At 37.6% G+C, this 23,812-nt stretch overlaps 1 protein-coding gene across 1 annotated transcript in view; it reads left to right on the top strand.

Moving 5' to 3' along the window:
* ATL1 (atlastin GTPase 1) overlaps nucleotides 1-23,812 on the top strand; it is a 70,949-nt gene that overhangs the window by 38,876 nt on the left and 8,261 nt on the right. Inside the window, exons 5-9 of the mRNA XM_003987628.6 lie at nucleotides 198-248; nucleotides 2,672-2,728; nucleotides 17,442-17,534; nucleotides 18,552-18,690; nucleotides 23,516-23,643. Of these exons, the coding sequence (XP_003987677.1) occupies nucleotides 198-248; nucleotides 2,672-2,728; nucleotides 17,442-17,534; nucleotides 18,552-18,690; nucleotides 23,516-23,643 (468 nt within the window). The remainder of the gene's footprint in view (nucleotides 1-197; nucleotides 249-2,671; nucleotides 2,729-17,441; nucleotides 17,535-18,551; nucleotides 18,691-23,515; nucleotides 23,644-23,812) is intronic.

Here is a 23,812-nt window from a genome sequence, read left to right on the forward strand (position 1 = left end):
TCTCTCCCTCTCTCCCTCCGCTCTCTTCCCCTCCCCAACTTGTGCTTGCTCACTCTCGAAATAAATAAATACACTTTAAAAAAAGAATACATATAAGAAAGTTTGATTTTGTGAAAATTGATATTTATAAAAATAATGACATAGTAAGTATTTCGAAGGATGCCAATTATTGTTTCATTTTGACTTTATTTCTTAAGGTATATAACTTATCCCAGAATGTCCAGGAGGATGATCTTCAGCACCTCCAGGTAACAATATGTATACTCTTTTTTATATATATCTGGTAATGTTTTGAAGATGTGTGGATTTTGTTAGGCCTTCTCCTACCTAAAACTAAACAATTCAGAAAGATTTAGAAACATAATCAAATGGATATTGTCTTATTCCCAGGTTTCTTGTTTTAGCCCTCCATGGTTATGTTCTCTCTCTCTCATTCAGTTTTCAAAGTTCTTTGTTACTCTAAAGCTACTTGCTACTGGCTCCGTATATTTGAAAATACATGGCAAATTAGAGTAGAGAAAGAGGCTTTGGTTTAAAAATGACCCCAGATGTGAAGCTGATCCAGTTATAAAATAAATAACTCACAGAGATAAAGAGTACACCACAGAGAACACCGTCATTAATACCGTAATGACATCGTCTGGTGACAGATGGTGACTGCACTTGCCGTGGTGAATGTAGCATAGTGTATACAACTATCAAATTGCTATGGTGTGCACCTGAGACTAATATTATATTGTATGTCAACTATACTTTAATACTACATTTTAAAACCCTTTCTGTTCTATGTGCTGCCCTCAGGGGTATTGTTACAGCACAAATGCAGAGAACAGTAGTGAAAGTGAAGTTGAAGTCTTATGGTTAGAGATTTAATAATTGCTAGTATGATATCAGTTGCGTGCCAGATTTTTCTTCCCTGTGGACCACTTTATACTTAAGAACTATGAGGAGCTACCTGATAATTCATAAAACTCTGTTTTAGATCTGAAAGAGACTTCGGTGACTCCTAATTTACCCTTCATATTTTACAGATGAGGTAAATTTGGCTGCAAATAGTAAATGACTTGCCTAAACTCATGTGGCTAATTAGTGGTAGAGTGGGCATAGAGATCTGGGCATCTTCTGGGCTCAGGGCTTCTTCCATGCTCCAAGTAGCGTTTAAATTTCAGATAAGTAACAGATTAGATATTTCCCGAAGATAGTTTACATCTCTGTAACACTTTCTGCTCTTTTTCAATTCATGTTATCTTGGTTACACAGCAAAACCTATGTACCTTAAATATATAATCTATCTTGGCAATAAGAGCCATGTACAGCTTTAGCAGACAACATAGAATGATAGAGCAGGGTAACCTGTGATGCTGGACATAACATTTGGAGTTCACATCCGACATTATTCCCAAATATATTTCTAGTATCTCACACTGAGCATTTGTGACAAATAGGCAGTATGCTGAATGACTGTTCGATGTTTCTTGTAATCAGTACGATTTACTTCTTCAGGCACGTGTCATAACTAGCCAGTTATTTTCCAAGTTAATGGCATGGCACTGTTCAATACCAGCTTAGGGATTTCTTAAAGAAGGGCTGATTTTGGACTTTGATATTGAGTAAGTAATGTTTTTCTGAGACCATTTAAAACTTTTCCTGTAAATGGCAACACCTCAGCCTCCTCAAAAAAGATTGTGAATTCACATTATGTTAGTAGATGATTCCAATGAGAATGCCTAATCCCTGGAGCAGCTGCAATATTCCAGACACAGTATTCCAGACTTTTCATTTAAATACTCTAATCAGATGCCTAGTAATTACTCTGGGCTTCCCTGATCCCCCTGCAGGAGAGATGGGGGTTGCTGTGGGAGCTATCCAAGAAGGGCAAGGAGTGGGAATCCTCTGTATCACTTGCACCCCAGCTCTGAGAAGCTGTTGTGCCTTGTAAGTCTTATGGATGAAGTGGCATTTCCTGTGTACAGATGGGGAAACCCATTCCACTGATGACACACTCATCGGAGGCCTAATCACAGTCACCCCCTAGGGTCTTTGTTCTCTGACATCTTCCTTAGTTTTTGAACAACACAAAAAACTGCGAGGGTGCCTCTCAATTGGGAGCAATTAAAAACAGAAGAAGGCAGTGTATTTGGTTGTATTTTTAAGCCAGATGCCTCTGTGCCTTTGTAATAATTCAGTCCATTGTGCCATTAAATTTCCTCAGGCGACAACTTCCGTTAAATGTATCCAACATAGTTTATGGCTCTCTGGTCTAATCTGTGCAAGTTCTGCTTTGAAAGGTTTTTTAACATGTTTCTTTCTCCCCCATCTTCCCTACAAAAAACTGCCCTACATTCTTGATATAAAGTTGTTGGCTTTGAAGTAGAAACTTTATTTTTAACATATACTTTATGTCCTTAATTTTCAAATATCCAATTACTATCGTTCTGCTTTGTTTAATACTTAGTTCCTTAAAATGTTTATTGTAACCTTAATAATATAGTATTATGTTATAGTGAGGGGGGAAAAATGAATGGAAGAAAGCACAGAAGTAAAACTTTGCAGATACTGAAGTTTGTGTGTGTGTGTGTGTGTGTGTGTGTGTGTGTGTGCGTGTGCGCACGCGCGCGTGTGTGTGTGTGTGTGTGTGTGTGTGTGTGTGTGTGTGTAATTTCCCTTGTAGCTTTTCACTGAATATGGCAGACTGGCGATGGAAGAAATATTCCTGAAGCCATTTCAGGTGAGTGAAGGATAAAATCATGGTATATTCTTATTAAATTTTTCTTAAGAGTATGACCAGGTATATGAATTGAGAAGGTCACATTTCTTTCCTTTTTTCTTTATTTCATTCAAGAAGCACTTTGAATACCTTGCTAGTGCTATTTGGTGCAAGTAGGAGATTCAAATGGGGAAATGAAAATTTAACAAATTATTTTTTTAAAGAAATGGGAAAAACTTATTGGGAATAACAAAAAATAAATAAAAGAAATGGGAAAATGAAAAGATGAATTAGATATTTTGATTCCTGCAAGAATATCATCTTTTCTTCCCTGAATTCAACTCTAGAGATGTCACAGAAACCAAAAGAAAACTGATGAATTTGTCAAACATAAAAGCAAAAAACAAACAAGATTCCTGGGACTATAGAAAGGGTTACAAGTCACACAAAACCTGGCTAAGGCACAGAGACAGGATATTGGTCAGGTGGGTGCAAGTTTATTGAAGGTACTTTCTCTTTCTTACACAGTGACCCATGTGAACCATCACTTGCTTCATTGCACTAAGTATCAGACTAGCAACCAGCTCAGCCTCTTGGAACAGCAGGATAACATCAGGGCAATATATGAGCTCGTGTTGGGTGGTATAAACAGACTATCAGGTCCTTTAATGCTCCCTTCTGCCCCAGCAGTCTTTAAATAACAGGAACCAGGAGAGTATAATTAAGTCAAAAAGCCCTTGAAAGCCTGGAGGAGGTACAGATTTAAACACCCAAGACTGCTCACTTGAAGCATGACAGCGTCAGCCTTGGCTTCTCAGGGGGCCTCAGGCTAAGTCCCAGAATTTAGCCCCTCCCTGGTACGTATCACCAGCCAAGATGGATAATACCCTGAGAGGTATGTGAACGTACAAGGAGAACGAATGATAAAAGGCAAAGTAGAATTTATGGCTTAAATGGCAAGTAGTTTATTTTTATTTTTTTATAAGTTTATTTATTTATTTTGAGAGAGAGAGAGAGAGAGAGAGCACGTGCAGGTAGGAGGGGGGCAGAGAGAGAGGGAGAGAGAGTATCCGAAGCCAGGCTCTGTGCTGTCAGTGCAGAGCCCGAGACAGGGCTCGAACTCACAAACCGTGAGATCATGACCTGAGCTGAAACCAAGAACCAGATGCTTAACAGACTGAGCCACCAAAGCACCCCAGCAGGTAATTTAAAATGAGTTATTTAGTTATCTATTGTTGCATAACAAATCATCCTAAAAGGATAAACATTTATTGTTTCACACAATTTTTAAGGGTCAAGAATCTGGAGTGGCTCAGCCTGGGTGGTTTTGGTTCAAGGTCTCTAATGAAATTATGCAAGATATTGGCCAATGAAACATTCTCAGAAGACCTGACTGGAGGGTCCACTTCTAAGCTTACTCACATGTCTGTTGGCAGGAGACTTCAATTCCCTGCCATATGGACCTTTCCAGAGGGCTGTTCACACCAAGGTTCCCAGGGCAAATGATCCCACTGCCAGAGTGACCAAGCTGCAATCATTTATAACCTCATCTTGGAAGTGAAGACACCGTCAGTTCTGCTAAATTGGATCTGTTGTACCCACCTACCCTGATATAATGTGGGAGGGGACCAAATAAAGGTGGGAATACCAGGAGGAAAGGATCTCAGATATAGTAAAAAATAAGCAAAGAAACTAGTACATATCTATTAGAATGGCCAAAGTCCAGAGCACTGACAATACCAAATGCTCCCCAAATGAGGACGTAGAATGTTAGAGACTCCCATACATTTCTGGTGGGTGTGCAAAATGGTACAGCCACTTTGGAAGATAGTTTGGCTGATTTTTACAAAATTAAACATATTCTTTACATATGATCTGGCGTTGTACTCCTTGGTATTTACCCAAAGGAATTAAAAACTTCTGTCCATACAAATACCTGCACACAGATGTTTTTAGGAGCTTTATTCATAATTGCTCAAACTTGAAAACAACAAAAATGTCCTTCAATAGGAGAATGGATAAATCAACTTTGCTACATCCAGACAGTGGAATATTATTCAGAGTTAAAGGAAATGAACCATCAAGCCATGAAAAGACATGGAGAAACCTTAAATGCATATTGTGAAACAAAAGAAGCAAATCTTTAAAAGGCTACATACTGTACTATGCTACATACTGTAAAATTCCAACTGAAATTCGTAAAACCTTGGTTTGCGAGCATGGTTCACTCTGGAAACATGCTTGTAATCCAAAGCACCTGTATATCAATGCGAATTTCCTCATAAGAGATAATGGAAACTCAGATGATTCATTTCACAACCCAAAAATATTCATATAAAAATGATTACAATGCTATAATATAATACAAAACAATAAAGTACAAAATACAAAGAAAAATTAACCAGCACTTACCTTTGAAAACCTTTGTTGTGAGGCAGACAAAAGACAGGAGTGTTATTGTGTAGAACGACTTTCACTATCACTCACAGAATCACTACTATCCATTGGGTCAATGGAATCTTTTTCTTTTTGTGCATCTTCAACAAGGAACCAATCCAATGACCTAGAATGAAGCAAATTATTCCTAAGCTAACTCTTGTATGGAAAAGCAAAGGACTGTCCATAGGTGCTTTGAAGTAACAAAAAATAAACTAGTGCCCATTGTGGGCACCTTCTAACATTCTGGAAAATCACTGATTTCTGCCAAACACGATAGCCTGAGACCAAGCATCTAAGCATGGGAGACGATCACCCACAATCCCACAGAGAGAGAGAGAGAGAGAGAACAACCATGTTCACATGAGGGAAGAGGGTGCAGACAGGAGTTCAGGTAGAATAAAAACAGTCCCTGCTTACAATCCTCTGTTTTGTTTACAATACCTACTAGTGTCTGTTAACTTTAAAAAATAATAATTTGTCAGGTTGATAAGTGAAGTATTCTATAGTAATTGGGCTATTAGCTTAGGTTTTTCTCTGAACTTTTTACTCTCTGGATCCATTGGCATAGGGTAGGAACTCCATTGCAAATTCTGGAAAGGATTTTTAAGTCTTAACCAGCAAATGTTACTACTTTTTAAAAAAGTTTTTAATGTTTGTTTATTTTTGAGACAGAGAGAGAGAGAGAGAGAGAGAGAGAGAGAGAGAGCGCAGGGGAGGGGCAGAGAGGGAGGGAAACACAGAATCTGAAGCAGGCTCCAGGTTCTGAGCTGTCAGCACAGAGCCCAACACAGGGCTCAAACCCACAAACCATGAGATCATGACCTGAGCCGAAGTCGGGAGATTAACCGACTGAGCCACCCAGGTGCCCGAAATGTTACTACTTCTTATCCTTTTTAAGATACATTAAAACCAAGAGGGACCAACTGGTGCTCTGATTAGATAGATAGATAGGTAGGTAGGTAGGTAGATAGGGAGAGATACTGCTTTTGGTAAAAGAAATAATAATGAAAACAATGGAAAAAGTTTTAGCACTTGTTGGTAAACTGAAGGCATTTTGAAATGTCAGTGAAAAAAGTTTTGACTGAAAGAGTCAACAATGACTTCTAAACAAGTTTGTACTTGTAAATCTATGTATCTGAAATTGAAATGAGAAAGTCATTAAGTAGCAAAAGTGGCTTCCAAAGATACTTAATAATATTTAAAATGAAAGCAACCAAATTCAAAACAAAAAATACTACACATCATGAAATTAAAAAATAATATGCAAATATATTCAGGTCTCAGAATTTTTAAGGTATCAGCAAATAATTCACATTTTTAAAAAAAACACCATTAAGAGCAATGTTAAAGAGCTTTACTACCTACAAAATAATTCACATTTACCTTAGAAAAAGTTTCAAGAGAAAAAGTTCTGATATGGTATAATTTTTAAATGAAAGTTCAATTAATTCATCAAGATTTTTTTACTTTTTATTTTATTTTTTAATGTTTATTTTTGAAAGAGAGTGTGAGTAGGGGAAGGGCAGAGAGAGAGGGAGACATAGAATCCGAAGCAGGCTCCAGCCTCTGAACTGTCAGCATAGAGTCCGATGACGCAGGGCTCAAACTCACAAATGGTGAGATCATGACCCAGGCCCAAGTCAGACGCTTAACTGACTGAGCTGCCGAGGTGCCCCCATCAAGCTTTTTTTTAGAAGGTTATCACTTCCATCCTCTTCTTCTATCTCAGGAGAGAACAGGTTTATTTGTTTGGATAAAAGTGTGGAGGAGAAATTTTAAACACTGCCCAAGAAGGCAAGGTGAGAGGTAATGAAATTTAAATCATAGTAATTTGTACTCAAACTAAATTTAATAAATTCAAAATAGAAGAATTCTTACGTCTGAAGCAGTGAAATTGTAAATAATGAGCAAGATATATCACAGGCTGGAAAAGTAAGGGTAATTAGGCAATGAAGTAAATAGCTGCATTAACAGATTCATTTGATCCTTTTTTTTTTTAAAGGTTTATTCATTTTTCAGAAACAGAGCATGAGAGGGGGGAGGGGGAGAGCGAGAGGGAGGCACAGAATCCAAAGCAGGCTCCAGGCTCTGAGCTGTCGTCACAGAGCCCGACATGGGGATCAAACTCACAGACTATGAGATCATGACCTTGAGCTGAAGTCGGATGCTCAACCGACTGAGCCACCCAGACACCCCAGATTCATTTGATTCTTAAATGAAAAGCCAGTTTATATCAAGAAAACAAAATATCTGTGGTATTTAAAAACTGTTTTTAAGCAGAGAACTAAAAGCGCAGTGAATTCAGTTTAAAAGCAATATTGAAGTGTAAAGTTTAGCCAAGTGGTGTGCTGGTAAATGTATACAACTGGCTGGTGAGGAGGGAGGAGGTGGTTCTGATTTAAAGCATTTGCTGATTTCTGGTATGAATACCTTTACCATGGCTGATTTCAAGCTGCCAACATGATGTCAACTGACTTGTAAAATTTCTCAGACTTGAACAACTGCTCCTTGTGAGCCTGTATGGGCCAGCTTTACACTAGTTAGCACACTCAGGAAGTATAACCCATGACAAGACATTGCATTTGAAGATTGAATTAACAACTGGGCACGTCCTGGCAGAGGCATCTCTGGTAAGGGAGGTTCTGGTAGCAGAGGTGGGGTGCCGTTTCTGTGTACATTTTAATGTACAAGTTGGTAGTAGATTAAGGTTTACCTGTAATAAGAAAATAAGGATAGATCCTAAAAAAAACTTCCTGCACACAAACTTTAGTTCCCTTCTCTTAGAAGCTTTATTTTATTCCTGAGCATATATTTTAGGACCACTTACCTTTAATCTCTGCTCTTTCACCTCCTCGGTGTTAAGTACTTCACCTTTTAGATTAGTTAATTCACCCCAGTTTTCTCCCATAGCATTTAAAAATTTTTTTTTCAATGTGTATTTATTTTTGAGAGAGACAGAGTGTGTGAGCAGGGAAGGGGCAGAGAGAGAGGGAGACACAGAATCTGAAGCAGGCTCCAGGCTCTGAGCTGTCAGCACAGAGCCCAAAGCGGGTCTCGAACTCACAAACCGAGAGATCATGACTGAGCTGATGTTGGACGCTTAACCGGCTGAGCCAGCCAGGGCCCCTCTCCCATAGCATTTTTAATTAATCATTTCATATGCTTAATGGCCCTTAAGGGCCTTAGAAATAGATCCACACACACACACACACACACACACACACACACACGATAAGTACATGAGGTGATGAATATGTTAACTAACCTTATTGTGGTAACCATTTCACAATGTATACGTGTGTCACATCATTATGTTGTAGACCTTAAACATACACAATGTAATATGTCAGTTATAGTTCAGTAAAGCTGGAGGGAAAAAAAAGATTTGAATCCTCTTTGTGAGAAAAAGTGAAACTCAACTTTTCATGTTTCCTTTGGTAGAGATGTAATTATTAGATCAGTCCGTGCCACTTTTATGGTTAAACCGAATGTTGATGGAAAACAATAGTAGAGGAAGCATATAATAATATATTGCTATATTAGGATAAACCTGTGTCTCACAATTTCTCATTCAAATTGGGCCTACATATGGAAAATTAGTAATATTTTACTTAATTATATTTAAGGACCCTTTATTCCTGTGATTTAAAAATGTTCAGGGGCTCCTGCGTGGCTCAGTTGGTTAAGCATCTGACTTTGTTTTAAGTTTATTTATGTATTTTGAGAGAGCAGGAGTGAGTGGGAAAGGGATGGGAGTGGGGAAGAGGGGGATAGAGAGAATCCCAAGCAGACTCCATGCTGTCAGCGCAAAGCCTGATGTGGGGCTTGATTCCATGAAACATGAGATCATGACTTGAGTCAAAATAAAGAGTTGGATGCTTAACCGACTGAGCCACCCAGGCACCCCAAGAGTACATGTGTGCTCGCTTGCTCTCTTTCTCTCTCATAAATAAATAAATAGATAAACAAACAAACATAAAAAAAACACATGTATAAAAATATTTGGGGTGCCTGAGTGGCTCAGTCAGTTAAGCATATGACTCTTGATTTCAGCTCAGGTGGTGATCTAGGGTTCATGAGATCTAGCCCTGTGTCAGGCTCCATGCTGACAGAGTGGTGCCTGCTTGGAACTCTCACTCTCCCTCTCTCTCTTTGCCCCTCCCCCACTCACACACACACACACACACACACACACACACACTCTCTCTCTCTCTCTGTCTCTCTCTCTCTCTCTCTCTCTCTCTCTCAAACTTTCTCAAATAAAATAAACTTAAAAAAATAAAAATAATAATTAAAAATTAAAAATATTCATCTACAGAATAAATTCTTTGATAGTGATTTCAGCCACTTTAAAACAAACTATTCTTGGTCAAATATCTATGATGACTGTAATTGCCAGGTCATACCAGAGAAATGCATGACTTCACTGAGAAAATGAGAGGCTGTTTGTGCCTATATGGGCTGTAAATTAAAGAAAAAGATACGATGGTAGGGCTGAGAAAAAGGATAGCTTTCTGAGAAAGCTACCTTATCCCATGTTCTGTCTAGAGAGCAATTTAGGTGATCTGAGAGCTGTATGATTCAGAATAAATATTCACCTGGCTACATAGAATTAGGTCAGTGATATGCACCAGGCTTCTCCCAGTGTCCACATTTAGGTACATGAACTATATAGAAGATCTGTATAAAATAGTAATAGTTTATTGAGCATTTATGTTGTGCCAGGCGCTGTGCCAAGTATGTTTCTTACATAAGTCAGATTACATTCATTATAGTTATATAAAAATAAGTAATGTTGTTTCTTTACTCTTTCTCTTTTTTAACTGATGAAGGAACACTGAAGCATAGAGTAGTTAAGAAACTTGTCCCTGGGCACATCATATCTGTTTTTTTTAAAGGATTTATTATTTTTTTAAGTTTATTATTTTGAGAGAGACAGAGTAAGCACAAGCAGGGAAAGGGTAGAGAGGGGGAGAATCCCACCTAGCCTCTGTGCCATCAGCTCAGAGCCTGACGCAAGGTTCGAACTCAGGGAAATGTGAGATCATGACCTGAGCCAAAATCAAGAGTTGGACACTTACCTGACTGAACCAGCCAGGCACCCCTGGTCACATAATATCTTTAAGTTGCAGAGCTGGTCTTCAACCAAGGTAGGCCACAGGCTCAACACCCTGATAGTTCCACCATCCTTTATTGCCTCTCTTCCCCCTCATAATCCTCGTACTTATTGAGCTATATCGTGTAGTCTTATATTTGAATGTGCACATCTTCCTAAATTATAAATACCTTAGGAGCAGGAACTATTGTAGTTTCCTTGTTTTCTTTTTAGTCTAGTACATCTAACTTCATACAGCAGATGTTCAATTAATGTTTGCTAATTATGGTGCTGTATACATATTTGGGATTGTGTATAGTTTGAATATAATCCGTGGGACTCAGAATTGAAAGACCTGAATTCAAGTTCTTGTGTGACTATTACATGTCCATCCTAGTATTACCTCTTGACATTTTAAGATAAGATACATAAATATTAAGTCATACGCTGGTATGAGAGTGTCCAAAGTATTTATATATGCATGGCCCCTTCTTGAACTGCAGAAACAACAATCATGAAATTTTCTTTTGGTGGGTAAGGGTAGTAGAGATTCTGAATTGAAAGTATTAATTGCTGGGTGGTAATATAAAAAGAGTAACGTAGCATATTTCATTAGTTAAGACTAACAGAAAAATGTTTGATGTTTTCAGTTTGGAGTAGTGATTGTATGTGGTACCATCAGATTTAAAGGTGATCCTAGTACAGTCTGAAGATGCTTCAAGTAGTCAGACAGTTAGTGGTTAGATGTAGTTCAAGTAGTTAGACAAGGTGCTCTGAAGTTAGAGCAGCTGCTCTGAAGCAAGGGAAGCCTTGGCTGCTGGATCAAGGGATGGGCCATTAAAGTCATTGATGTTTGCCAGGTTGTAATTTAATACCTTGGATGGCCTAATTTCTTATATACATAAAAAAGAAAGATTTATGTAATTTGGAAGATATTAATCTAGACTCATAGATTTGTCACCAATTTTTCTGCCTATGTCCTTGGTGATTTTTGCTCAGAGAGATTCTGCGGTTACTTTTGGAGTCATCCACAACTGTATTTTTAGCCAAGAAGGGAAATTCATTCTTCAAGTGGATTTTTTGCTTGCTCTACCTATAGGTGTCTCTGTTGATCGATTCCTGATTCATAGAGAACAAAGGATATTTTTGGTCTTGTTTTTCATGTGGAGGGCCCCAAATTTGTTTTAATTTCTACCCTGTTAACTATTCAAGCCCCTCTGAAAAGTCAGCCATATATTGGAGATTTCTAGATTGATGATTTTTCTTTCAAGTTTTTTTCTTCAGATTCCTGTATTCTATGTCTGAGCCCATTTAAAAAAGAGCAGACAAGGTTTCCTTTACTTCAGCTATTTAGGTACCCAAAAGATTGAAAATTTCCTGAAGTCTATTTAAGTTTTTTATGATTGATCTTTATTTTGTTTGCAATTTTGAATCTTTGACCAATTAATCACTGAGAGAAAGTCTTCTGAAATGGTGTTAAGGGATGTTTTATCTATTTTTCTTGCCCTCTAAAGGCTGTTAAAATGTTTTAATTTATTATTATTATTATTATTATTATTATTATTATTATTATTTTGAAGAGCTGGTTTGCTTAGATGTTCTCCTGGTCTTTCTTACCCTATTGCTTTTCACCATTTTTCCCCCATCTGAGAGACTAAAAATTAAGTGAACTAGTTGGAACAGAACTGATAGTTCAGGTCAGTAAGTATCAGACAAAATCCTGAATTACACAGCAAATTTATGCCTTCTTGGGTTAAAAAAAATTCTTTAAACTCAGCTCTAGACCAGGGTTTAAATTCAGCTATCTGTAGAACAGCCTTCTGGTCTAGCAATTTGAAGTTGTTTGGGGCAGTGTGGCCAGTCCTTTTCTAGGAAATCAGTTAGGAGGTCAGGGGAGGGAGCAGAAGGAATTGAAGGGGTGCAGTGAGTGGTGAAGATAAAACTGAAAGAGATACAAGGAGGGTAAGTTTCAGAAGGTAAAAGAGTCAAATTGAGAGATGCTATTTGGAATCAGCATTTTGAGGTCTCAGTTTACTAATTAAAGAAGTGAATTAATGAGTTATTAAGAGAGATTTTATGTCTTAATTTTATAGAACTCTTCTTAACTGTATTAGTTATTTATTTTGACATGTACAAAGATCACCATAATGACCCCTGTTACTCTGAATTTTTTTAAAAGGTCATTTATAATTGCAACAATTAGGATTATAGTGCAATACAAATAGAAAGCAGAGGTTTTTCTAGGAAGAGGGCCTAGCTTTGATATATACAAACCTGTAACAGGTTGGTCAAAAGTGTGTGCTTTGAAAAGCAGCTTGGAGGGGCGTCTGGGTGGCTCAGTTGGTTGAGCGTCCAACTTTGGCTCAGGTCATGATCTCACAGCTTGTGAGTTCGAGCCCCGCGTCAGGCTCTGTGCTGACAGCTCAGAGCCTGGAGCCTTGTTCGGATTCTGTGTCTCCCTCTCTCTCTGCCCCTAACCCACTTGCATTCTGTCTCTGTCTCTCTCAAAAATAAATAAACATTAAAAAAAGAAAAGCAGCTTGGTTCCTGAAGCAAGCAGAGGTCAATATGGTGCTGTACGATCAGTCATCTGATAGCCACTGATCCTGTATTACGGGCTAAGAACAGTGACTCGCAATTACAAGATCAAGAGTGTCCTCTTAAAAGTTTTGTAGGACTCCCAAGGCCAAGTTTGACTAATTACTTTTGTGTAAATTGGTTGCCAGTTTAACAGACCTCCAACCATTTGTCCTTGGGGCATCTTGATTGGTTTGGAGACTTATGAAGTCCGTGTCTCTATCTGTTCTTTCTGAAGCACTTCCCTATACATTCAGCAACACAAGACAATTCAAGCAAAAATACACGATACGAGGGCTTTGTATGAATTGCCAAGCAAGAAGGCAAAGCAAGCAGCAAAAGCATAAAGATATTAATAACAAAAATATTTACTAAATCGTATACCTCCAAGCCAAAAGTTCTAATAACCTTATACAAAAATTAGGTCTAATTATAAAATGAGTTCACTTCCAAAACTGAAGGTTGAATTGCCCTATCCAAAGACTTTGAACTGATGACCTTATATGAAGACCTAGTGTGTCTTTATAACAAAAAGCCTAGAATAACAAATTAATCAGCAACAAGAAGCTCAGTGAAACAAATCAGAACTCTAAGTAAGACCATTGTTGAGACACATTCACCTGGCAGTAAATTTGAGGGACAAATGGAATTTTGGAACAAGGGACAAGGAGAATGCACCTGTTAGTCTGAGGGTATCAGAGACTTCTGCCAAGTGAGAGTATTCAAAATTGTCTCAGTGGGACTTCCAGAACTGTCAAAGGATGACACCATCACTCAAATCTGGTACAAAAGCCAAAGCTGAATTTATTGCTTTATTAAGTAAAAGAGCTATGCTGGTGAGCTTAGTCTCACTGAGCAAAGTCAACTAATGATTATACATAGGGTTTAGGAGTGTGTTTTGGAGTTGCGTGGTTTCCAGAGGCAAGAACAGGTTGATGTCAGTTTTAGAATATTTGTCATTGTTGAATACAGAAGCATGTTTTGTGTTGGCTATAGAGGGGAGAAATGGATGCACATCAGCCTCAGTGAATTTTCTGGAGTGATTCTTCCATTAAGTATGAAGCTTTCACTGATTGGTTGGCTTTCAGTGGGCTGTTGATTGAAGTGACTTGTTAGTTAGATGGGTTTAAAACAAGTTCTAAACCTTGTTTCATTGTTCTCTGAAACTGAAACTGGAGCTGAAATGTGTTGATTACATGGTCAAAAACCAGTTCAGGTATTTACTGACTACATGGTTCTAGAACAGCTAGTCTTTTCCTGGGGATGGGGCTGGTAGGTATCTATAGCTAGCTTATATCAATTCATGAGAACTAATTAGTAAATATTCAGGAATGATATAAGCCAACTATTAAACTGCTAATAGCTTAAAATTGGCCATGTTGGGCATATTTACACCACAGAAATGGCCAAATGCTACAAAATCAAGTCATTTGGAGCGTCAGTTTACCAGGACATCACTGGATGGGAGCATTAGGCATGGAACTTACGAATTTAATACTATAGACAGGTAATAGATTCCTGATTTGAGAAAATAAGACTTCATATTTGATCCTATTCTACACATGGTCCTCATTATATTGACTTAGGGAGATGGCCAGTGAAACAGACCAAAAATGAAACTAAAATTTCCCAAGAAAAATGCAAAATATAGCCAAATCCACATACTTGGCTTCATTGATCCTGGGTTATGAAGCTCTATTTTGTAAAAGTTGCTTCCTAGCTAATCTCTATTTTCAAAATACATGTTTAGGTAGAAATATTCTGAATACAAATTACTATATTTCATTTTCAGAAAAATGGGCATCTGTTACAGACAGTGGACTGTTTAAAGATCATGGATAGGGGTATTTTTATTTTTTAAAAACTTTTTAATTTTTTAATTTTATTTTATTTTAGAGAGAGAGCAAGTGAACAGGGAAGAGGGGCAAAGGAAGAGAGAGAGAATCTCAAGCAGGCTCCAAGCCCAATGTGGGGCTCAATCCCATGACCCTGGGATCACTACCTGAGCTGAAATCAAGAGTTAGATGCTTAATTGACTGAGCCACCCAGGCGACCCATTAAAATATTTTATTTTTAAGTAATGTCTATACCCTAAGTGGGCTCGAACTCAACTTCGAAATCGGGAGTCACATGGCTCACTGACTGAGCCAGCCAGGGGCCCCAGAAATATTTTTAAACTCTCCTCTCCACAAAAATCTCTCCTTCCCCACAAGAATCTCCAAAATGAAAAAAAGAAAGGAGAGTTTCCACTTTGTGAAACAAGACTATCCATAACTCAAACTGAGAAGTGTCCCTGGTTTCAGGACAGGAGATGTGAGCCAAGAATTTTATATCCAGCAAAATTGACTTTCAAATAGAAAATCACAACTGTTACAACGGGTCACAAACTTATCAACATGTAAGAATGCAAAGAATTTTGTTCTCATGAGCCCTTAATGAGAAAGCTACTGAAGAATGAACTTCAGATAAGCAAAGATGACATAATTTCACCAAAGGAGAGATAATCATAAACTATGTGCCTCCTGATGGAAGAGCACTCTGCCAAAGAAATAAAACCTGAGATCAAGGCTCTGTCTCCAGCTGCCAATTGGCAGAAATCCAGAAGAAAAAAGAGCATGTTGAACTGCCGGTGAATATGCAGGGTCCACGTTGTGGGAAACTCTACATGGTCATATAGAATTTATGGTTAAATTCCTAGGTTCTTTAACAGATAAAGTAAGGAGGAAGAACCCATCGATTAGAAGAGAATTAAGAGACAGGTCAACAAATTTTAATAAGCAAGATTAAAAATTCAGTTAAAAACTCAGAAGATACAAACTTTTGGAAAGATCATTTAAAGATAGCTAATTTCATAAAAATTATTAATTTTTTCTCAATTTCCTGCATTTTTACTAAAACTAAAATGTGAACCATCTTTTTTTGTTTTAAGTTTATTTATTTATTTTGAAAGAGAGAGGGAGAGAGCAAGAATCTCAGGCAGGCTCTGCAGTGTCAGCACAGAGCCCCGTGTGCGGCTTGAACTCACGAACCCTGAGATCATGACCTGAGCTGAAATCAAGAGTTGGACGCTTAACTGACTGAGCCTACCCAGGTGCCCTGAAGAGTATCTCTTAATTTAACTTATAAAAGCATGATTTTATCAGACCTCAGATTGTAAACTACAGTACATGTTTTATACTTACTGTTGAGGCAGTACAACAAGGTTTTGAAGTAACCAAGTTTAACCTGTTCTATCTCTGTGTGCTTTTGGCCAAGTCGCTTAATGTCAGGTGGAGGTGATTTTTATATATTTCTTGTGAAAAGAGTCACAAATTATAACCTATCTCTTAGCTGTTGCAGGAATGCATGAAATATGTGCATAACTCCTGATATTGTGGTTGCCATATGATAGGCATTTAAACGAAAGCTACAATTACTTTGGTTCCAAGTGGTCTGGGGTGGGGCCCAAGAATTTTGTGCTTTTAAAAGCCTCTCAAATGATGCTAATGATTGTTCTAATTTTGGAAACACAGTCTCTGATAAAATCTTCCTGGATGTGAACAAATATTCAGCTTCAAGGATTTTTTCAATGCATTTCTTAGTAGAAAAACTGGAAGACATCTGGGAGACTGGCAAAATAAACTATGGCCTATCAATTTCCTAAAATATGTGGCCATTAAAATAAAAATCAGATCGCTAACACAGCACTGTTCCAATTGCCTAATACATATCTCATTTAGTAGTCCTGGGAGATGGATTCCATTATTACCCCTATTTCACAGATGAGGAAAAATGTACACAGCATTACAAATAAGTTGTGAAGCAGAGACATTTCTAAACTTTCAGTACTATTTTTTTATAATAAAAAATGGCCTTGTTAGAGGACAGACTGAATTAGCTTTTTAACAGAAATTATTTCATAATCATTGAAGATGAAGCAATCAAATCATTTGCAGCCAAAAACAGTAGGGAAAAATCTATTAACAAGGTACGTTAATTATTTTTCAGGATTTGTGTGTGTGTGCTTGTGTTTTTGTCAGCTTTTTTGTATTTGTAATTTGTTATTTTTCTGATTCTAAATAAATATTCACTATCAAGCCTAATTATGTATTCTTTTTTGTATTGAGCCCTCCTCCCCCCAACAGATCGTATAAGCTTTGGGCCTCACAAAACCTGGATTCCCATCCATCTGCATACCCTGTATGTAAACTGAGAGCCCCTGAAAAAGAGAATGGGATAGAAGTAGTAGAGGAAAAATATTTAAAGAGATAAAACTTTCCTCAAATAACACTTGAGTCTTCATGAAGAGCTGTCCCCAAATTGCCAAGAAAAATGCGCCCCACCCCCCACAAGAGATGGGAGACAGAGGTGCCCTCAAACCGGCTGAATGGTTCTATGTGACTACAATCAGTTTGGAGGCAGCTCTCTGTTTACACTTAGTGGGAACAGGAAGGGTGATCCCATGGGGGAGAGATTGCTTGGAAACTTTCAAAGGTTTTATGTTTGCTGTTCAAATTCCATAGTGCATTGTAGGACACTACTCATATGGTAGTAACAGTAGCACTTCATTGGTTTCCATAGGAAACAGAGGAAGGCAATTTAAAGTCCCCTTATCAATCCTTTCTTCTTCTTCTTGTTTCTCAGAGTCTGATATTTCTTGTTCGGGATTGGAGTTTCCCATACGAATTTTCATACGGAGCCGAAGGCGGCTCCAAATTCTTGGAAAAACGCCTCAAGGTTTGTTAGAAATTTAGGTGAATGAAACTTCACCAGTAGTAATCTAGAATTATTTCTGTTGAATGAGTTGCAGAATGGACATTTAGTAGATACAGTCTTATGCTTCTAGTGTCTCTACTAACAAAGATTGATATTTAATACAATGCTTTCAGAGTTACAGTTTTAAATATTATGAGTAATTATGATACAGATAAAGAATTCTTTTGTAGATATCTACAAAACAATGACTGATTCCTAAAGATAAATCTTTTAATTTGAATAATTAAATCAGTTCAAGGCTGACAGTACAAATATCTGTTTTCATTGAGGTTTAAAACAGTCTAACAGAAATATATAATTTTGAAATCCCCAAAGTCAGTCTTAGAACATTCTGCTAATAGTTCAGAGAAAGTGAAATTAGAGGGTTCTCTATTTTCTGTATCAGGATAGTGCAATATTGAATCAACTGTTTATATTGAACACAGATGACAACAAATACCCGCTGAGAAAAAGTCCTTTTTGGCTTATAACTGCTTTTAGGGTGGTTGTACTATTAACTGTCAAATACATTTGAAAAAACAGGGGCAATTTAGCTTATAAATACCCACCTATTCAGACACCTTTCTAGAATTTTAATGTATACCTACCAAGTGACAAGAGGTTGTCTTGAGTATCTCCTGAAAAGAAGGTAGGAATATCTTATGATCCATTCATGTCTCCTGTGAGTACTTTGAATTAAAATTGTAATTTATAAGAACTAGCTAGAATAAAACCCCACTAATTTGTAGTAAAAAATGGGAAGGCCCACCTGAGTTAGCATAAGAGTAAGCATTTGTTAATTGTAATAATAATGGCATATATATGCTATATGGAGATATGGCTGTTCACCCAAGACTTTATTCTTTCTTTATCAGCTTATATATTGTCATTTTTATCATTGTGGGACCAGACAGACATAGCAAATATAAGATGCTACAGAATTCTTTGGAGTTCAATTTATGTTGCAAGTAGTTTAAACTTTAGAATGATTTACTGCAGGTCTCAGGGAACCAGCATGAAGAACTACAGAATGTTCGAAAACACATCCATTCCTGTTTCACCAAAATTTCCTGTTTTCTGCTACCTCATCCTGGCTTAAAAGTAGCTACCAATCCAAACTTTGATGGAAAACTGAAAGGTGTGTTTTTTAATGAATATATACTTACATTACTTAGTCTGGTTGTAAAATTGTCATTTTATCTACTGGGCTTACAGCTGCTGATTTAGGTTATCCACTTGTGTGAGGCTGATGACTAAAAAATGTCAGGAGAACTGGGAATCCTGGTCTGGTGCTGGAGTACCTTCTTGGGGAACTGTAGGATTCCATGGGTACTAAATACGTACATGGAGAAAACAGGCAAAGTCTTGCATTCACCTAGGAGGCAGCGACTCTGCCCTTTTTGCAGAGGTTTCTGCTTACGTCAGTACATTGAGAAATGCTCCTTAATGTCTTCCTGTTTAATTTGCCTTATTTGCATTAGAGGAGAAAAATAGATGTCTATGTTATTGGAATGCTGTATTGTAAGTTATAGAATATTATGATAAGTTATAGAATTAAAGATTGAAAGAAACATTGTGTAGTTCTGAACTCAAGCTCTTTAAAAGTGCTACTAAGGAATTTAATTATAAACTATTAAAACCCTCACTAAAAGTGAAATCCTCTTCTGGATGAGGACCAGTTGCTGAAAAACCCAGAAGCACTAGAGTGTTTTTGAAATAGTGTATTCTAATAGTATGTAATTATCTGTCAAACAGAGAGGCATTCCTAACATTTTAAGATTCCAAAGAATCTCAACTTGTTTTAAAAAAAGGGGTGGGGTGGGTGGGAGGGGTCTGAAGAAATAGAATTTAATAGTTCCTAATGGATATCACCAGGTCTTTAGATATTTGCTTTGTAATTCATACAAAAACATTTCTGACTTACTTACTTGTAAGGCTAACACTGAATACACACACCACTGAGTTCAGATATTTGCTTAATTTCCTGTGGCCTTTCTGCATCATGTCAGGGTTGGTGCGACAGTGACATTAACAAGCTTTTCAGCACAACTGTTCTCAAAGGGCTTCAAAATTAATCTTAAAAAGGGACAACATAACATGTATTCACTTTTACAGAACTGGCAGGTTTGAAAAGCAAACCTATTTTTTTTCCCCGTTTCCATGGCATTTGTAGTCAGATACCTTATATTTAACTATGACAGTATCATAAATAGAATCTCACATTTCATCAGCAGTATTTCTGTACATGTTTTAAATTATCTTTATATAACAGAACAGATAGCACCAGGCACATATTAATGGAGGGATTCCAGGATCCTATCATGTCACTGTCACTGTCACTTACGAATTCCAACCCAGTAATGAGTACACAGACCTCTTGATACTGTGCACTTACCTAATGCCGTCAGTGTGTTTTGAATAAATTACATAAAGGGTGGGCTCCCACAAGGCCCCTCTTTCTTCTCTGGAGTTGGGGAGTCGTAAACAGGCAGGGGAGGGGCAGGCCTTCAACAACAGTCCTTTATTGGGACACAAAAGTACTCTGGCTTGTTCCATTCGTGCAGTGTACAGCCACAGGTCTTAAATTAACTGATAGATTTTGCAATGAAAGAGCTCAGGGAGAGAGTTGAAGACAAAACACACAGGTATAGAACCCCCCCCCCCTTTTTTTAAGTTTATTTATTTTCGGAGAGACAGAGACAGCGTGAGCAGGGGAGGGGCAAAGAGAGAGGCAGAAAGAGAATCCCCAGCAGGCTGTGCGCTGCCAGCACAGAGCCCGATATGGGGCTTGAACTCATGAACTGTGAAGTCATGACCTGAGCCAAAGTCAAGTCGGACACCTAACCGACCGAGCCACCTGGGCGCCCCACGAACCCCACTTTTTTAAGCAGATTTGTTTCTCATCAAATTGTACATATATGTCTAAATATGTACTAACCTACACAATTGTTTTACAGGTACCCCAAAATTATGAGTTTACCATAGTGGCTAGCCTGAGAGAAAAAAAAAAAAAAATGAAAAGCAGCTTCAGGTGCCCATCAAAATTGCATTTTGATGAGGCTTTCTAGGACGCCTGCTGAATCTGTCTGTGTGCCAAAATGTTCTTCTTAGCCTCAGTTTCTCCTTGAGCAGTTTTGAAAGTCAGCTATCTACATTGCTTTTCCATCCCATCCAGAATCTTGTAATTCGATGTGAGTTCTATCTGGGATGTCTTGTCCACTGGCTATGCTGCTCTCCAGAAGGCTGGCATCTGAATAACCACTTTCTTCCTCTACGGAAGAAATGTCTCTAAATAAACAGTTGTGCAAAAATTGTTCTCTGATGATAGTTCCCACATACTCTTTCACAAACTTACAGAAGTACTTTCTAGTTCATTGTCAGCAGTAATAATTGTTATAATTACTATTCATGGTCCCTCACTACTGAAAATGTTATCTTACCATTTCCTCTGTTATATGAAATTCATGATGCTGTGATTAAATTTAGCTGCTATTAATTTAGTGGCTTCCCACATAGGAAATCAAAAGGATCAGGTTCATTCCTGCTGCATTCAGACAGTTCTTTCCAAGTGCCCACCGAATACCTCTCCTGACGTAGTCAGTCTAACCTTTCAATTAACAAGGAGTTACTTTTTTGTTTTTGTTTTTGTTTTTTTGAGGTTCCTCTGGGTTATGGTACCACATGTAGAATGGCCAGGCAAACCACATCATAAATTGTGGAGATGCATTCTTAGCAGCTTCAGTTAGAGTTCAGGAAGCGTAGCCAAACACTATCGCAAGGTAATGGTTTTTTAAGAAGCTGTTTCTAATGAATTGTCAATCAGGTAATCCTGAGATTTCTTTCTTGGTTGATTTACACAGCAGTGCCACACCAGTGCATCTGCCCCGCAGAGTTCTTTTACAGCATGTTATCATGTCCCCGGTTGTGGCAGATAACCACTTTGGCCTAGCCCCTGAATTCCTGGCAGAGTTTTACTCCGGTGGCAAAGATTATTGAAGGAATGGTAAAGACAGAACAGCATTCCCAGTAGCGGTCTCCCCACACATATTTGTTTGAATACTTGGAGTGGGTCAGAGCTAATTAGAACACCTCTGTAAATTGACCTGAACTGGGCTGCCGATATTCTGGGTCATGTGTGTACTGTGTTGAACTGATAGTGTTAGCAAGAGCTCACCACTGCGTATGTTGTGAACCTTTGGTTTGTGTTATCTGAATCCAGAATTGGGATATCTGGTATTGGTCTCAGTGAGAACAAAGACTATGGCCAATGCCATCTTCAGAACGCATTTTTAATCCAAATATGTGGTTATATGCTGGCTGCTTTAATGATAATTACCACACCTGCTGGTGCAAGAGACACAGGTGTATCTTATTTCATTCCAATTTTATAAGGGAGTGGGTGGGGAGTGGAATTTAAGTACATGCGTTAGAAGTGATTTTAAAGTCATTTTAAAATGAGAAAGGTTGTTTCATACAGAAATTCGGGAAGAATTCACACGTTCTAGATATATAGGAATATTTTACAAATGCTAAAAAAAAAAAAAAAAAAAAAAAAAACAAACCAAGGTGATAAGCAGAGAAGAAAACCTACTGGTATCAGTGAATACAGATGCATGTGGTAACATAATACAGACACCAGTATTGTTCGTGAATATTGGTACCTGAAAAGCAAGCCGCAATAATAACTGAATAAATACATTTGAATAAGTCTATATATAATACAAAGCAAAATTATGAGTAAGAATTGGTATAATGCAACAGCAAAATACATTTGAATAAACACCTATACAAGGACTCATAAAAGATTGGGCACTACAATTTCAAAGGTATACAAAACCTGAAATAAAAGAAGTCTGAAGGATTTCCAACAGTATGCTCATGCATCTCGTAAAGGCAGCAAGCAAGAGAAGAAAAGCATGAATTCTTATGTAAACTAGTATTTCACTATATAGTGGGGTTGTAGTAACATGCAAGGAAAATGCAAACACAACCACATGGTTTGAATCTTTATTCTTAAGACCTCAGAAATCCCCAGTCCCAAAGCCTGAAAGCTCAGTGATTCTGCTTAAATTCAGATTTTAAAAATTGTAGGCAGTTATTACATTTACTTAGATATCAAATCTCTGGACATATCTTGCTTTTTATGTAGGTGTATTTTTCTGTATCTTTTGAAATGATTTAGAAATTATCACTATGTTCAAAAGACTTCTCTGAATATGTATTTTCTATGTTACTTTGCTAAGTACGTAATGTTAAGCTTGAACCTAATGCCGTAACATGGATTATGTGTCATCAGTTGTCCTAAACATGATGGGTGAACAACTCAGACATCCTGATTTGCCTCCATGGCCTTTTCTTGCCATGTTATTTTGTATGGGCGAATTTCATCACCAAATGTCGCATCACCATCACTGTCTTTCTGAACTTGAGTTAACAGACCTTATTCAGTTCTGTACACTTTTCATAAGGTGGGCACACTGTCTTTCTGAACTTGAGTTAACAGACCTTATTCAGTTCTGTACACTTTTCATAAGGTGGGCACACTAAAAACAGAGCAATTTTTGCATACATTTTCTGGCAGGAATACATCTTATAAACCAGTGAGTATCTGGCCTTTTTCCCATTTATGAGCCTGTATACATAAAACCACCAACAAACTCATCAGAATACATGAAATGTGGTTATGTGAATGGGATGTAAAATATTTAATGTTTAACATCAAGAAAGCTACTTTATGGGTGGAAGATAAATATGTAGTTGAAATAAAGAACAGCAGTTTAGGCAAGGAGGATCACTCATCCAAGAAAAGTGGGTTTTGGGAATTGCTTAGATGATGGCAAAGTGAGTGATGGCTTTATCACTGGGGAAGAAGTAGACAAAATCAAGAATGTTTTATTTATTGTATGCCTTGGAGGACTTGGATTGGATTTTTAAAATAATGATGAATGTGCTTTTACTTGTAGAAATAGATGATGAGTTCATCAAAAACTTGAAAATACTCATTCCTTGGCTACTTAGTCCTGAGAGCCTAGATATTAAAGAGATCAATGGGAACAAAATCACCTGCCGAGGTCTGGTGGAGTACTTCAAGGTATGACTCTCATTTCTAGAGCATTGTTTTGGAATGCAGTTCCTACTTGAAACAAACAAAAAAGTATAGAGTCTGTAATATAGGGGCAAACCTAGGAGGAATCTATAAAAATGAGAAAAAATCATTAGACTCCCAAGAGTAGCTTGCTTTCTGAAATTAAAATTTTAAA

The sequence above is a fragment of the Felis catus genome, chromosome B3 (assembly GCF_018350175.1).
Source record: "Felis catus isolate Fca126 chromosome B3, F.catus_Fca126_mat1.0, whole genome shotgun sequence".
Taxonomy (NCBI): Eukaryota; Metazoa; Chordata; class Mammalia; order Carnivora; family Felidae; genus Felis; species Felis catus.